The sequence below is a fragment of the Anguilla anguilla genome, chromosome 13 (assembly GCF_013347855.1).
Source record: "Anguilla anguilla isolate fAngAng1 chromosome 13, fAngAng1.pri, whole genome shotgun sequence".
NCBI classification, from domain to species: Eukaryota; Metazoa; Chordata; class Actinopteri; order Anguilliformes; family Anguillidae; genus Anguilla; species Anguilla anguilla.
Window position 1 is genome coordinate 32,799,797 of NC_049213.1, and position 13,269 is coordinate 32,813,065.

The 13,269-nt window shown below is 46.8% G+C and overlaps 1 protein-coding gene across 2 annotated transcripts; it reads left to right on the forward strand.

Annotated features, from left to right (window-relative positions):
- Positions 1-200: 200 nt before the first annotated feature.
- capzb (capping actin protein of muscle Z-line subunit beta) lies at positions 201-11,252 on the forward strand. Of its 2 annotated transcripts, XM_035388709.1 has the most exons (10): positions 201-416; positions 2,666-2,755; positions 4,568-4,689; positions 5,178-5,291; positions 5,546-5,687; positions 5,929-6,045; positions 6,943-7,008; positions 7,162-7,238; positions 7,975-8,085; positions 9,949-11,252. In XM_035388709.1, exons 1-9 carry the CDS (start codon positions 414-416, stop codon positions 8,075-8,077), a joined length of 834 nt encoding a protein of 277 aa, XP_035244600.1. In that variant the 5' UTR covers positions 201-413; the 3' UTR covers positions 8,078-8,085; positions 9,949-11,252. The 2 variants fall into 2 exon arrangements, with proteins under 2 accessions (XP_035244600.1, XP_035244601.1); XM_035388710.1 differs by lacking the exon at positions 7,975-8,085 and having other exon boundaries at positions 203-416.
- The last annotated feature ends 2,017 nt before the right edge of the window (positions 11,253-13,269 follow it).

The window sequence follows — 13,269 nt, forward strand, 5'->3', positions numbered from 1 at the left end:
GGCAAATGACACACCCACCGAAAAGTCTCACCCTCGACCACTCTCCTCAAGACCGCCCTGTCCTATCCCTTTACCACGCCCCCTCTGCTTCCATACTTGGCCATGCCTTAGTTGCATCTCTCTGATTGGTTGTTAGAGAGAAGGAGTGGGGTGACCCGGATATGCATGCACTGTTTGCATACTCCATGCCCCCCCCCGCACTCCCCCCCACCACCTCCCCATCGCTCCCCGGTTGAGGAAGTGAATTCGCTGACGGGGCTGGGTCCTGAGAGAGAGAGAGAGGCGAACAGAAACAGCAGGAACTCGGAAGGAATTGAAATAACAACAAGAAAAGAAAAATAAGCGAACGAAAGTATAAAGAAATCCGCTAAAGCATATTTCACTGCTGAGACCCGACACCGAGAGCCGCCGACATGGTAAGGCCGTGGAGAGGTACAGCAGGGACGGGGTGGTAGTTTTAGGAGAGGGGGGTGCTGAGAAACGATATTAGTACTAGTGCCCTTTATAGGAAGTAGCAACTCTACGCAGTAAGCTAAAAATTCGGTCGTGCCCAGAGTTCATTGAAACAATAGCAAATAGTTAGCCAGTTAGTTATCGATTAGCTTGTACTTACGCGAATAGCTAGCTACCTATTAAGCTTGCCAACTGCACAGCAAAGTTGCAGAATGTTCAGGATTGCTTGCTGCCAATTTTTGTAATTTGAATGATGGCAGACTGATCACCCCTCTTCCTTCCTTCCTTCCCCTGCCCCAGGGCTAAAATAGTAGTAGCGCCCGACTGTCGGCCTGGTTTCGCCTACTACCACCCCCTCCACCAGATCCAACCCATATAGTGCAACGTGTACAGCTGTTTAACTCTTTCTAACAGTTCGTAATGCCCATTGCTGTAGATGAAGCCACCTCGTATGAAACATTGCCAGTCTTCCACTGTTGCGAGTTCGTTGACAGGCTGGCCTCACTTTGTATCGGTTACACTGACTACTGATAAATGGTCAACTGGTAAACTACGCCGGTGCAAAAGAAAAGACATGTTTCTGTCGGATCTAAACACAACTAACGTTAGCAGGCTGGTTGTGACCGATTGACTGCATTGCTCAGAGTGTGACTGTAGTCTTAATACAAAATCACAAGTACTGTTGCTTGGACTGCTTAACTCCTTGAAGGTTATGGAAGAGTTAACGGAACTCTGACCGTTAAAGCATAGACACACGTATGTACGTGCATGCATACACACATAACTTTTCAAAGATACCGCTACCTAACATTTACAACAACAAAACAACAGCTGTCTGTATTGGCTAATGGTTTGTCTGAACCAGTCTAATTTAAGATGAACTATTTTCACTTTCAGTTTTGTAAGTATATCGTTGGAGACTTAAGGACTCTTCATTGCGTGAACCTGCTTACCCTTTGCATTTTGTTGACCCCAGGCATTCTTTTTTTTATTGGATTGGAAAGCTATGAAGACACACGAATGAATCACACAGGGCACTGGAGGATGCGAGATGTGCAGAAGTGTTTAGTCTACACAACGCTGTAAACATCACTAACCCTTCAAATGCTTAACCCGGCCCACGGACTCCTAATGGAGAAAGCAGATGTTTTATCTCTGTGGCTGCCTTTCTCTATACCTCCTTTTTCCTTCATCTCATCCTGTCACCGACCACCCCCGCCCCCCCAAACCTCCACCTCCAGGCTGCCGCAGGGCAGCGGTCAGCTGCGAGTGTTTACCTCAGGAGAGGGGTGCTTGTAAACCAAGTGTCTCGGAGAGCAGGTGTCAGCTGAACTTAATGGGGTTTCCCAGCGAGTAGAGTTGATACAGGGTAAATAGCAGGCAGGGATCGGACCAGAACAGAACAGAACACACACAGCAAAGAGATTAAACCGGAAAAAGGGAAATGGCTGTACGTCGGCCTTGCTGATTGCTTGTTAAAAAAAAAAAAGATGTGATTGTGTGTTTCTCTTGTGTGCGATGCTTGTACCTCTGTTATCCCCTGTACGCCATGGCCCTAGGCGTGTTGTACGTCAGCAGGGAAGCATGTTGTTCATGTGCATATGTAACGAAACGGTAGCAAAATGTTGGCCTACTGTTTGTGAGGTTAGCGGAAGTTAACTGTAGTTCTCTCCGAATGCTTCATATTGTTAAGCCTGTTTTTTCCATTGCGTTTTTATTTATCAGTGCATTTTGATATTACAGGCGCTCAGACTGGGTTTGACATACAGTAGGCCTAAGTATATAAGCTTTGAAAGTTTGTGCTTATTTGTGTGCTTTCTTGAATACATGTGTGTTTGCGCCTGGAGGTGTATTATAATGGTTAGGGAACTTGGTAACCTGAAGGTTGCTGCTTCAAATCCAAGGTAGGACACTGCTGGTGTACCCATGAGCGTGGTACTTCTGCAGAATTACTTCCCTATCTATTTAGCTGTATAAATCAGCATTTAAGCTGCACAAATTAGGGTAAATCGCTCTGGATAAGAATGTCTGCTAATGTCTGTCTGCTGTAATGTAATGAATGTAGTGTGTGTGAGTGTGTGAGTGTGTGAGTGAGTGAGTGAGTGAGTGAGTGAGTGAGTGAGTGAGTGAGTGAGAGAGAGAGAACGTGGGCATGGGCGTGGTTGTGTGCATCTGTGTCAGTCGGTATAATTACTTTGTTTGTGTCTTCCAGAACGACCAGCAGTTGGATTGTGCGCTGGACCTGATGAGGCGTCTGCCCCCGCAGCAGATAGAGAAGAACCTCAGTGACCTTATTGACCTGGTAAATGAGTGATACCCAGCAGGCTCAGCGCTGAACACTGCTCTCCGTTCAGCACGCTCGGCTGAGCAGCCCGACACACATGACTGGCAGTATTTCACGCTGCCCGCTTCTCTCCTGTCATGGCTGGCGAACGCTGGCCAGACGGCTGAAAACGCTTCTCGTATCTTCACTTCGCGACTTCATGGGCTGCATTCACTAAGGCGTAACGGATTATCCGCTCGTGTTTACAGACTCCTAACAAAGACACGCATGCTTTCTCTTCTCCTTCACGGTTTCTACCTTACGTCCTGATCTGTTTTAATTTCCCCTGCGTGTTCTGTACGTCCACTCACTCCTCTCTCTCTCTCTCCCTCTCTCTCTCTCTCTCTCTCTCCCTCCCTCCCTCCCTCCCTCCCTCCCTCTCTCTCTCTCTGTCTCTCTCTCTCTCTCGTGCCTCTGTCCCGCACATAGTTACTGCAGATCTCCATCTGTGTGTGTGGTTGTTAGCATTCATTATCAGAGCTGTCAGTCATAGTGCCGGCCCTTCTGCACCCCACAGCACTGCGGGACTGTACGTCCCGTCTCGCTCCGTCCCTCCTGCCCGTCACTCCGTCTCCGTAGAAACGGCGGCCAACCGACCGGCCCGATGCTCTGGCCCCCTTGCCTTTTTTTCTGTTCCTTTTCTCCCCCCTGTCTCTCCCCGGGTACGCCTGAAAGAAGGTGGTTGTCAGGTGTGGGGCAGTGTTTCCATGGTGATGGGAACAAGACCAGCATTGTGTCTGTCTGTCTGTTTGGGGACACGGAGGGGGGGTGGTTGGATGGTGGATTCTGTGTCTGTCTGTGAGAGGCAATTTGTAGCTCTTTGTCTCAGGCGATGTATCTCTCTCTCTCTCTCTGAAAGCTTCTCAAATTTTCTTTTCCTGTTTTTCCACCTCTCCAACCCCTCTTCTTTTTGTCTCTTTACTTTTAAATGCTGAATGAAGACCGTGATTTATTATCATTTTAGTTTCAGTTTAGTTAAAGACAGTGATTTATTGACATTTGATTTTAGTTTTTGGAAAGAGGCAATAAACAAAAAATGTCTGAACATTCTCAGCTTTTACATTTTTCCCCTTTTTACGCTGATTATAGTTTTGTTTTCTCTTGTTCATTCTCCGTCCCACTTGTTCCCCTTCCGTCTCCTAATGTGTTTGGGGGTCAGGAGTGGTAAAAGAGGGTTTGTGACGCCCTGTTGCGTCCAGACAAAGAGAGACAAATTGTTGAGGCGGGAGAAAGGGAGGGACTAGAAGGGAAAGGGGGGAGAGAGAGAGTGATAGAGAGATGGAGAGAGTGGGAAAGAAAGAATGAGAAAAGAGAGAGAGAGAGACAAATAGAAATGTTTTTTTTCCCCTCACCCTGGAATGCATCTGCCATTTTCCCTGCTTGTCTCCTGAACTGTTCAGGCAAGAACCTACGACAAAATGCTGGCGCTCCTTGACTCTTGTTTCCCCTTGACTCGTTTCCCCTTTCTCACTGTGAAAAGTAGAAGCTTTAAGGTTGTATGCATTCTTTATTGTTTTCTGTAGGATTGTTCGAAGACACCCTGGTATAGTTCTCTGACAGAATAAAACATTGAGATTTTGTTTGGCTAAATGTATAAAATACTAAAACAGCTTGGTAAACATACTTTTATGTATATTTTGTGTGTATGTACTCACATGTATGTTGTGGCTAGCTAAGTGCCTTCCTTAGGGTACCTCCTTTACATGGTACAGAGGTATAGGGTAAACTACTGGTTTTTTGAGTTGTCAGCTCCAGGTGTCCTTTAATCTACTCTGTCCTTTGTGCCCCCAGGTTCCCAGTCTGTGTGAGGATCTGCTGTCCTCTGTGGACCAGCCCCTGAAGATCGCCCGTGACAAGGTGGTGGGCAAGGACTACCTGCTGTGTGACTACAACCGCGATGGGGACTCCTACAGGTCACTGCAACTCTGCTCCCGTCTTCGCCCTCCCCTCTCTGCCTTGCTTACATGTCAATTACGTATGTGCACAACAACGGGAAAGTAAAGTTAAAGGACTGTCAAGTGGCTCAGTTAGTAAAGGCGCTGGCACTTGCCGCACAGTTGTCCACAGTCGGATTGGTGGGTTTAAATTGGCTATAGATCCTGGGGTAGTGGCTTCATATGTTGCTCATGGTGATGTGGTGGTGCCCACAGGGTACCAGTTGTAATCAGTCAGATATGAGATGACCACTGGTGCCTTCTGGGTACCTCTGCTTTAATTGGCACTGGCTATCATGTGGGACTGGGTGGCCTTTAGCATACGAAATAAGCACCATCTCACAGGAGACTGCAGGGCTACAGGTGGTACAGTGGTTACTCGAAAAGCAGTTTGGGCAAGAAAAGGCCAAATTTGTCCAAAATAATGAGAGATAATTGCATGGAACTCCTGTCATTACCCTCTTCAGGTCTCCCTGGAGCAATAAGTATGAGCCCCCAATCGATGATGGTGCCATGCCATCCGCACGCCTGCGCAAACTGGAGGTGGAGGCCAACAACGCCTTCGACCAGTACAGAGATCTGTGAGTATACCAGTACATATAACTGAGTATAACATTACATGTACCTGTGAGTAAACGAGTACATGTAACTGTGAGTATACCAGTAAACATAATTGTGAGTGTATCATTACATATAACTGTTAATATACCTTGACATACTTCAAATATCATCCTGTTCATCCGTCTACACTGACACTTGAACCTTTTACCTTTGCCTGTCAGTATTATTGATTCTGGAGGCCTGTGCTGACCTTCTCCCCCCCGTCTCTGGTCAGGTACTTTGAGGGGGGCGTGTCATCAGTGTACCTGTGGGACCTGGACCACGGCTTCGCGGGCGTCATCCTCATTAAGAAGGCTGGAGACGGCTCCAAGAAGATCAAGGGCTGCTGGGACTCCATCCACGTGGTGGAGGTTCAGGTGAGGACGATGGAAAAGAGAGAGAGAAAGAGAGAGAGAGAGGGGGGCAGAGAGAGGGAGTGGCAGAGAGCGAGGGAGAGAGAGTAGCAGTGAGAGTGGCAGAACTCCAGACTCTTTACTGTTGTACAACATGGCTGATAGTCTATATCTGTTTTTCCTCCTGTCCCCCTTCCATCTCTTTCTTTCTGTCTCTATTTCTCCCCCCTCACACACACACACACACACACACACACTTTCGCAGGAGAAGTCGAGCGGTCGTACCGCTCACTACAAACTGACCTCCACCGTGATGCTGTGGCTGCAAACAACCAAGACGGGCTCTGGCACCATGAACCTGGGGGGCAGCCTCACCAGACAGGTAGGAGAGCAGCGCTTCACCGGACAGGTAGCCTCACCTTGTCCCAAGAGCAGTGCTTCACCGGACAGGTAGCCTCACCTTGTCCCGAGTGCAGTGCTTCACCGGACAGGTAGCCTCACCTTGTCCCAAGAGCAGTGCTTCACCGGACAGGTAGCCTCACCTTGTTCCAAGAGCAGTGCTTCACCGGACAGGTAGCCTCACCTTGTCCCAAGAGCAGTGCTTCACAGGACAGGTAGCCTCACCTTGTCCCAAGAGCAGTGCTTCACAGGACAGGTAGCCTCACCTTGTCCCAAGAGCAGTACTTCACCGGACAGGTAGCCTCACCTTGTCCCAAGAGCAGTGCTTCACCGGACAGGTAGCCTCACCTTGTCCCAAGAGCAGTGCTTCACAGGACAGGTAGCCTCACCTTGTCCCAAGAGCAGTGCTTCACAGGACAGGTGGCGTCACCTTGTCCCGAGAGCAGTGCTTCACAGGACAGGTGGCGTCACCTTGTCCTGAGAGCAGTACTTCACAGGACAGATAGCATGCTAATAATTTACACTGGACAAAGAATGTTGAAATGTGAGCATCACATATAGCATTCATTTAGCAGAGCGACCTACAAGGTTGGCGCACATAAGTGCAGATGTGTACACATAATGTATAATAAAGCACACCTAACCGGTCATAATCCAAAAAGGATGTGTAATTATATCTGTGTATCAAGTAAGGTTGTAAGCTAATTTACCTGACCTACCTGTGAAGAGATGTAACTTTGTAAGAATTTTATCTTCAAGAATCTCATCTTAGTTTGACGCAAGAGGATGTCTGCACAGGACAACAGATAAACCATAAATCAGTTACAGTTTTTTTATGAGTCCTTTTCACACTTTTTCCCGTTATATCTCATCGCTTTAGATGGAGAAAGATGAGACCGTGGGGGAGTCGTCCCCTCACATCGCCAACATCGGCCGCCTAGTGGAGGTGAGCGGAACAGCACCCTTGTCGCCGCTTTTTCCTCCCAGACTCAAACGCACTTCCGTTTAACGTACAGCGGTGATCTGTGCTCTCTCTGCTCGCGAATGCAGCGAGCTTTCTCTCGATTTGACAGTATTTTCATGCCCGCTTCCCTTTCAGGACATGGAGAACAAGATTCGCTCCACCCTGAATGAGATCTACTTTGGGAAGACCAAGGACATTGTTAATGGCCTGAGGTACGATCCAGTTTCTGGGAAACCTAATAAGACATTACATAAAATGTCGATTGTGACATGTCCTTTCTCTGGAAACACCATGACAGGGGCATCGTATAACAGCTGGGGTGGGGCACATGGTCCCAGCTGTTCAGGACTGAATTTATGCTTTTCTTTCTCTGTGTTTATTCATCACAACTCTTTAAATATCATGTAAGAATGGGCTGGGTCTGAAAGTGAGTTTCAGTCCATTACTCACAGGGAAGAGTGCCGGGCGCAGCAGGGACACTGAACGCTCTGTTAGCGTGTCTCTGTTAGTTTATACTGTGGAACACTGCTTATCTTTATTGGATCTCGTGTGTATGTGTTGGACTGTATCAGCCTGTATGGAGAGAAACACCAGGAAGTCTCTCCTTACACATCGTCTGTTTTTTTAAAGTCATGATCCCTCCCATCTCCCTGAACAATTCCCTGACCCCCTCCCATCCACCCCCCACCCACCCCACGATCATATTTCCCCTCTCATCCTACAGTTACTTGGCTCTTGGCTTACTCTTGGTTTCATCTTTTTTCCTTCCTTTTTCTTTCCTGTTCATTGCCTTCCTCTCTTTCATCTCCTCCTTCACTTTCTTTTGCTCTCTTGCTCTCTCTTTCTCTCTCTCTCTCTGCACTGTCCCTCTCTCTCTCTCTTTTTCTCTCTCTCTTTCCCTCTGTCACCCCCCCACCCCCTCCTCCGAATCTCCTCTTTCTCCTTCAGATCTATTGACTCTTTGCCCGATAATCAAAAGTACCGGCAGCTCCAGAAAGAGCTGTCTCAGGTCCTCACCCAGCGCCAGATCTACATTCAGCCCGATGACTAGGGCTGGAGGTACAGCCGGAGGGAGCTTTTGGGGGGGACGCAGGGGGGCGCAGGGGGGCGAGGGGGCTGAGTGTGCGCTCTCTGCCTGTGGCCTGTGTGCGGGGGCGTGCTGGCGTGGGGGTGCGGCTGACTGCGTGTGTGCGGTTTTTTGATCCAGAGCCACCGCGTGTTAGCTTGTCACGCAGCTGCTGAGGAATGAGTTGCAGCAGCAGGAGCCTTAACCGCACGCAGGGTGGTCAGTTAGCCTAGCGGTGTTAACCAAGCTGAGCGACACGGGAGAGACGACCTGCACAGAAATCGCATGGGCTGGTACTCATAAGAAAGCTAAACGGTTATTTGGAATGGGATTTCCACACAAACGACCGGAAGTAGAGAACAGCCTTGTCCCTGGTTGTGTTCCCGTTTGTGTTTGTTTTGCGTTTGAGTCCTGTGTGTGCGAATGTGTAAGTGTGTCTGCGTGTGGGTGTGTGTGTGTGTGTGTGTGTGTTTGTTTGTTTGTTTGTTTGTCTGTGTGTGTGTGTGTGTGTGTGTGTATTTGTCTGCGTGAGGGTGTGTGTGTGTGTGTGTGTGTGTGTGTTTGTCTGCGTGTGGGTGTGTGTGTGGGTGTGTGTTTGTCTTTGTGTGAGTGTGTGTGTGTTTGTCTATGTGAGGGTGTGTGTGTGGGTGTGAGTGTGTGTGTGTTTGTCTGCGTGAGGGTGTGTGTGCGTTTGTCTGCGTGTGGGTGTGTGTGTGGGTGTGTGTGAGTGTGTGTGTGTTTGTCTGCGTGAGGGTGTGTGTGTGGGTGTGTGTCTGTCTGTGTGTGAGTGTGTGTGTTTGTCTGCGTGAGGGTGTGTGTGTGAGTGTGTGTGTTTGTCTGCGTGTGGGTGTGTGTGTGGGTGTGTGTCTGTCTGTGTGTGTGTGAGTGTGTGTGTTTGTCTGCGTGTGGGTGTGTGTGTGGGTGTGTGTTTGTCTGTGAGTGTGTGTGTGTTTGTCTACTTGAGGGTGTGTGTGTGGGTGTGTGTCTGTCTGTGTGTGAGTGTGTGTTTGTTTGTCTGCGTGAGGGTGTGTGTGTGTGTGTGTGTGTGTGTTTGTCTGCGTGTGGGTGTGTGTCTGTGTGTGAGTGTGTGTGTGTTTGTCTGCATGAGGGTGTGTGTGTGAGTGTGTGTTTGTCTGCGTGTGGGTGTGTGTGAGGGTGTGTGTCTGTCTTTGTGTGAGTGAGTGTGTGTGTTTGTCTGCGTGTGGGTGTGTGTGTGGGTGTGTGTTTGTCTGTGTGAGTGTGTGTGTGTTTGTCTGCGTGAGGGTGTGTGTGTGAGTGTGTGTGTTTGTCTGCGTGTGGGTGTGTGTGTGAGTGTGTGTGTTTGTCTGCGTGTGGGTGTGTGTGTGGGTGTGTGTCTGTCTGTGTGTGAGTGTGTGTGTGTTTGTCTGCGTGAGGGTGTGTGTGTGGGTGTGTGTCTGTCTGTGTGTGAGTGTGTGTGTGTTTGTCTGCGTGAGGGTGTGTGTGTGGGTGTGTGTCTGTCTGTGTGTGAGTGTGTGTGTGTTTGTCTGCGTGTGGGTGTGTGTGAGTGTGTGTGTGTTTGTCTGCGTGAGGGTGTGTGTGCCCACCTGTTTGACCTTAATCCCTAACCTCGTGTGCCTGGCAGGTCTTGTGTTGTGCAGTTAACAGAACCAAAGCCTGCCATTGTGTGTACATGTGGGCTTACTGACAGCACTCAAGAGCACCGATGAGCCTAACCGACCTTAACATGGATCTACTGGGGAGTGCCGTGTGACAAAATCTAACCAAATCTGTCCTGCAGCGTGGCCTTTACACACCATGGCCAAACACTACATCTGAAATAATGTGAATCACTGACACTCTCTCTCTCCCCCCCTCTCTCTGTGTCTCTCTCTCAGGAGCGTTCAGACCATGGGTGACAAGTCAAAGCAGGAGGCTCTGAAGAATGACCTTATTAAGGCGCTCAAAGGCAAACAACAAAGTTAGAGATGCTGTTCTCTCTCTCTCTCTCTCTGTCTCTCTCACTCTTCAGTTCTTTTTGTCACTGTCTTTACCTTTGTCCTCTCCACATCACTCTCAGCATATTTGTCATTTAGTTTTTCCCGTCTCTCCTCTGTTCCCCTCTGTCTCCATCTCTCAGTGCCGCGCTCTAGTTTTTTAGGCTAGAAAAAGAAAAAACGTTTTTCATTCATTCATCCATTCATTCATTCATTCATTCATTCATTCGTTATTATTTTTAAGAATTTTCCAGAGCATCTCATTGTCATCAAAGCCATTTGCTAACCACCTTGTTGTTATAAGTATTAGTACTATTATTATTATGACGGTGTAACAGTATGACAGTAACTTTAATAATGATCCCTGCCTATGTTTTGGGCATACTGTTGGGCATCTGTGTGATGCAGACTGATTTAAGCCAGGGGATCAGATGGGGGGGGTCAGGCTATTGAATAGTCATTGTTTTTTCTATTCCCGTTATAATTTTAGATTATATGTATATTGTTATTGGTATTGTCTCTGCAACCCCCATCTCCCTGTGCCGATTCTAACTGTTACTCTTCTGGGTGATGTAGTCCTGGGCGTCTGCAGCTTTTTCTTACTGCTGTCTGTCAGTGGTTGGCGCACCGTCTGGTTCTGTCTGATCTCCTGTCTGTTAGTCTGTCAGCTCAGCGGTAGGTGGGAGATGGACAGACGTATCTGTGTGGACGCGTAGAGGATGTGAGGAAAAATTGAACAAATGTACTGTGTTTCGCAATGCCATTTTCATCTCTCCGCTCCCCTGACACCTCCCCTGACCCCCCCCTCCGCACCCCCCCCCCCCCCCCCAGTGTTTATTTGGCTGGGTGCGTGGAAGGGGGGGTGGTTTCCGTTCCTCTGTCCTGCAGGAAGTTTTTTTTTGTTTTTGAGGTTTTTTGTTGTCAGTTTGCCTTTTTTTGTAAAGCTTGATTCATGTTGTATTAGAGCCTCCAACACCAATAAAATTTAAAATGGTAAATAATGTTATTTTTCTATATGGCAATGCATATATAAAGCATGTATAAATGTTGTTGTGTATTCTAAATATAGCGAGCTTCCAAGGAAAGACCAGTGTATATACAGTTAAGTGCAAAAGTATTGGAGGAGTGATGCAATCTTTGTTGTTTTGGCTCTGTACTCCAGCAGATTGGCTACTTGAAATAAAACAATATGAGGTGAAAGTGCAGATTGTCAGCTTTAATTTGAGGCTGTTTTCACATCCATATCTGGTAATCTGTGTAAGAATTATAGCCTTTATTTATACATGGCCCTCCCATTTTAGGGGAGCGAAAGTAATTGGATTAATCTGAAATAGTCATCATATTTAGTACTTGGTTGCAAATCCTTTGCATTTGATGATGTCACCAGACCTGGGTATCTTCCCTGGTCACGCTCTGCCAGACCCGTACTGCTGCCATCTTCAGCTCTTGTTTGTTTTTGGGGGCTTTTTGCCTTCAGTCATGTGAAAACCATCTTCAATTGGAATTCTGACTTCTGGCCAGTCAAGAACATAACACTTTTTGGCTCTAAAAATCTTGTGCGCTTTAGCAGTATGTTTGGGGTCGTTGTTCTGCTGCAAGGTGAAGCATCATCCAATGAGATTTGAGGCATCTGGTTGGATCTGCGCAGGTAAAATGTTTCTCTACACTTCAGAAATCATCTTGCTGCTGCCGTCAGCAGTCACATCATCAATGAAGACAAATGAGCCAGATCCAGAGGTAGCAATACATGACCAAGCCATAACACTACCTCCACCATCTTTCACAAATGGGGGGGGGGGGGTGCTTTGGGTCATGAGCAGTTCCTCTGTTTCTCTGCACTTCACTCTTTCCATCAATTTGGTACCGGTTACAGCTGGCCTCATCTGCCCATAAGACTTTCTTCCAGAATTCCATAGACTTTTATAGAGGTGGAAAATCCAAGGGTCAGAAAGCAAAAGTCCTGCCAAGTGTTTCTCCCACCAATTATCTCAGCCTGTTTATTTCACTAATTACTCCTGGCTGAAGAATTGTGCTAATTAGTAAATCCAGGTGATTGGAACAAAATACTGGGGAGGACTTTTACTTTCTTAACCTGGATTTTCCACCTCTGGGTTTTTGAATGTCCTCTAACCTGGCCGTTCTGTTCTTGAGGCTTACCTGTGGTTTGCATCTTGCAGTGAACCCGCAGAGGTTATGCTGGTGTAGTCTTCTCTTTATGGTAGACTTTGACTCATCTATGTCTACATCCTGGAGAGTGTTCTTCATCTGTTCGATAGTTAAAAAAACTTTCACTATTGAAATTATTCTTCGGTTAACCACTATAGTGGTTTTTCGTGCTCTACCACACTGTCTGACATTTCTGAACTCACCAATGCGTTCTTGTTTCATAACAATGTAATAAATGGTTGATTGTGACACACCCAATGTTTTGGCTATGTCTCTGATGGCCTGCTTTACTGGCATTGTCACTTATTTGGTGCTCAAGATGAGAACAGAAACTCCAAATGCAAAATTCATACCTAGAATCATCTCTAGACTTTTTGATAACTTTCTTGTGCATGAACTAATGATGCAAAGACACAGCTGATCAAGAAACAGTTGAGCAGCCAATTGTCCAATTACTTTTGCTCCCTTAAAAAAAGGGGGGGGGGGGAGGAGACTATGTATAAAAAGAGCTGCAATTCCTATATCAATCACCTGATATGGATGTAAATACTGTCCAATTAAAGCTGACAGTCTGCAGTTTAAGTTCATATGCACTGTTATATTTCAAATCCAATGCGCTGGAGTACAGAGCCAAAACAACAAAAAATGTCCCTGTCACAATACTTTCACATTTAACTGTATGATCAATTACCATTGTGTCTGAATCCTGGTTATTTGGAACTATAATTATATATTGTACTTTAAGTTGATTCAAAAGTAGTCTGTACGCCTGGAAAAGAATGTTATACATTAAAAACAAACACACACACACACGTATATATAGTGACATAATGGTAACATGAGTCAGTGGAATGCCAAATGAATGCATGGAAGTGATACTGTTGTGGGTAAAGAATTACATGAAGTATTGTGTGTGTGTGTGTAAAATAGTACACAAATTGCAAATGCCACAAAATGCAGTTGTATTGGATTTAGATGCAAATGGTTATATAGTGGGCCTCCAAGTACCTTATCTCCAAGACAACGCTTATGTCACAGTTAATGACTTGCAAAATT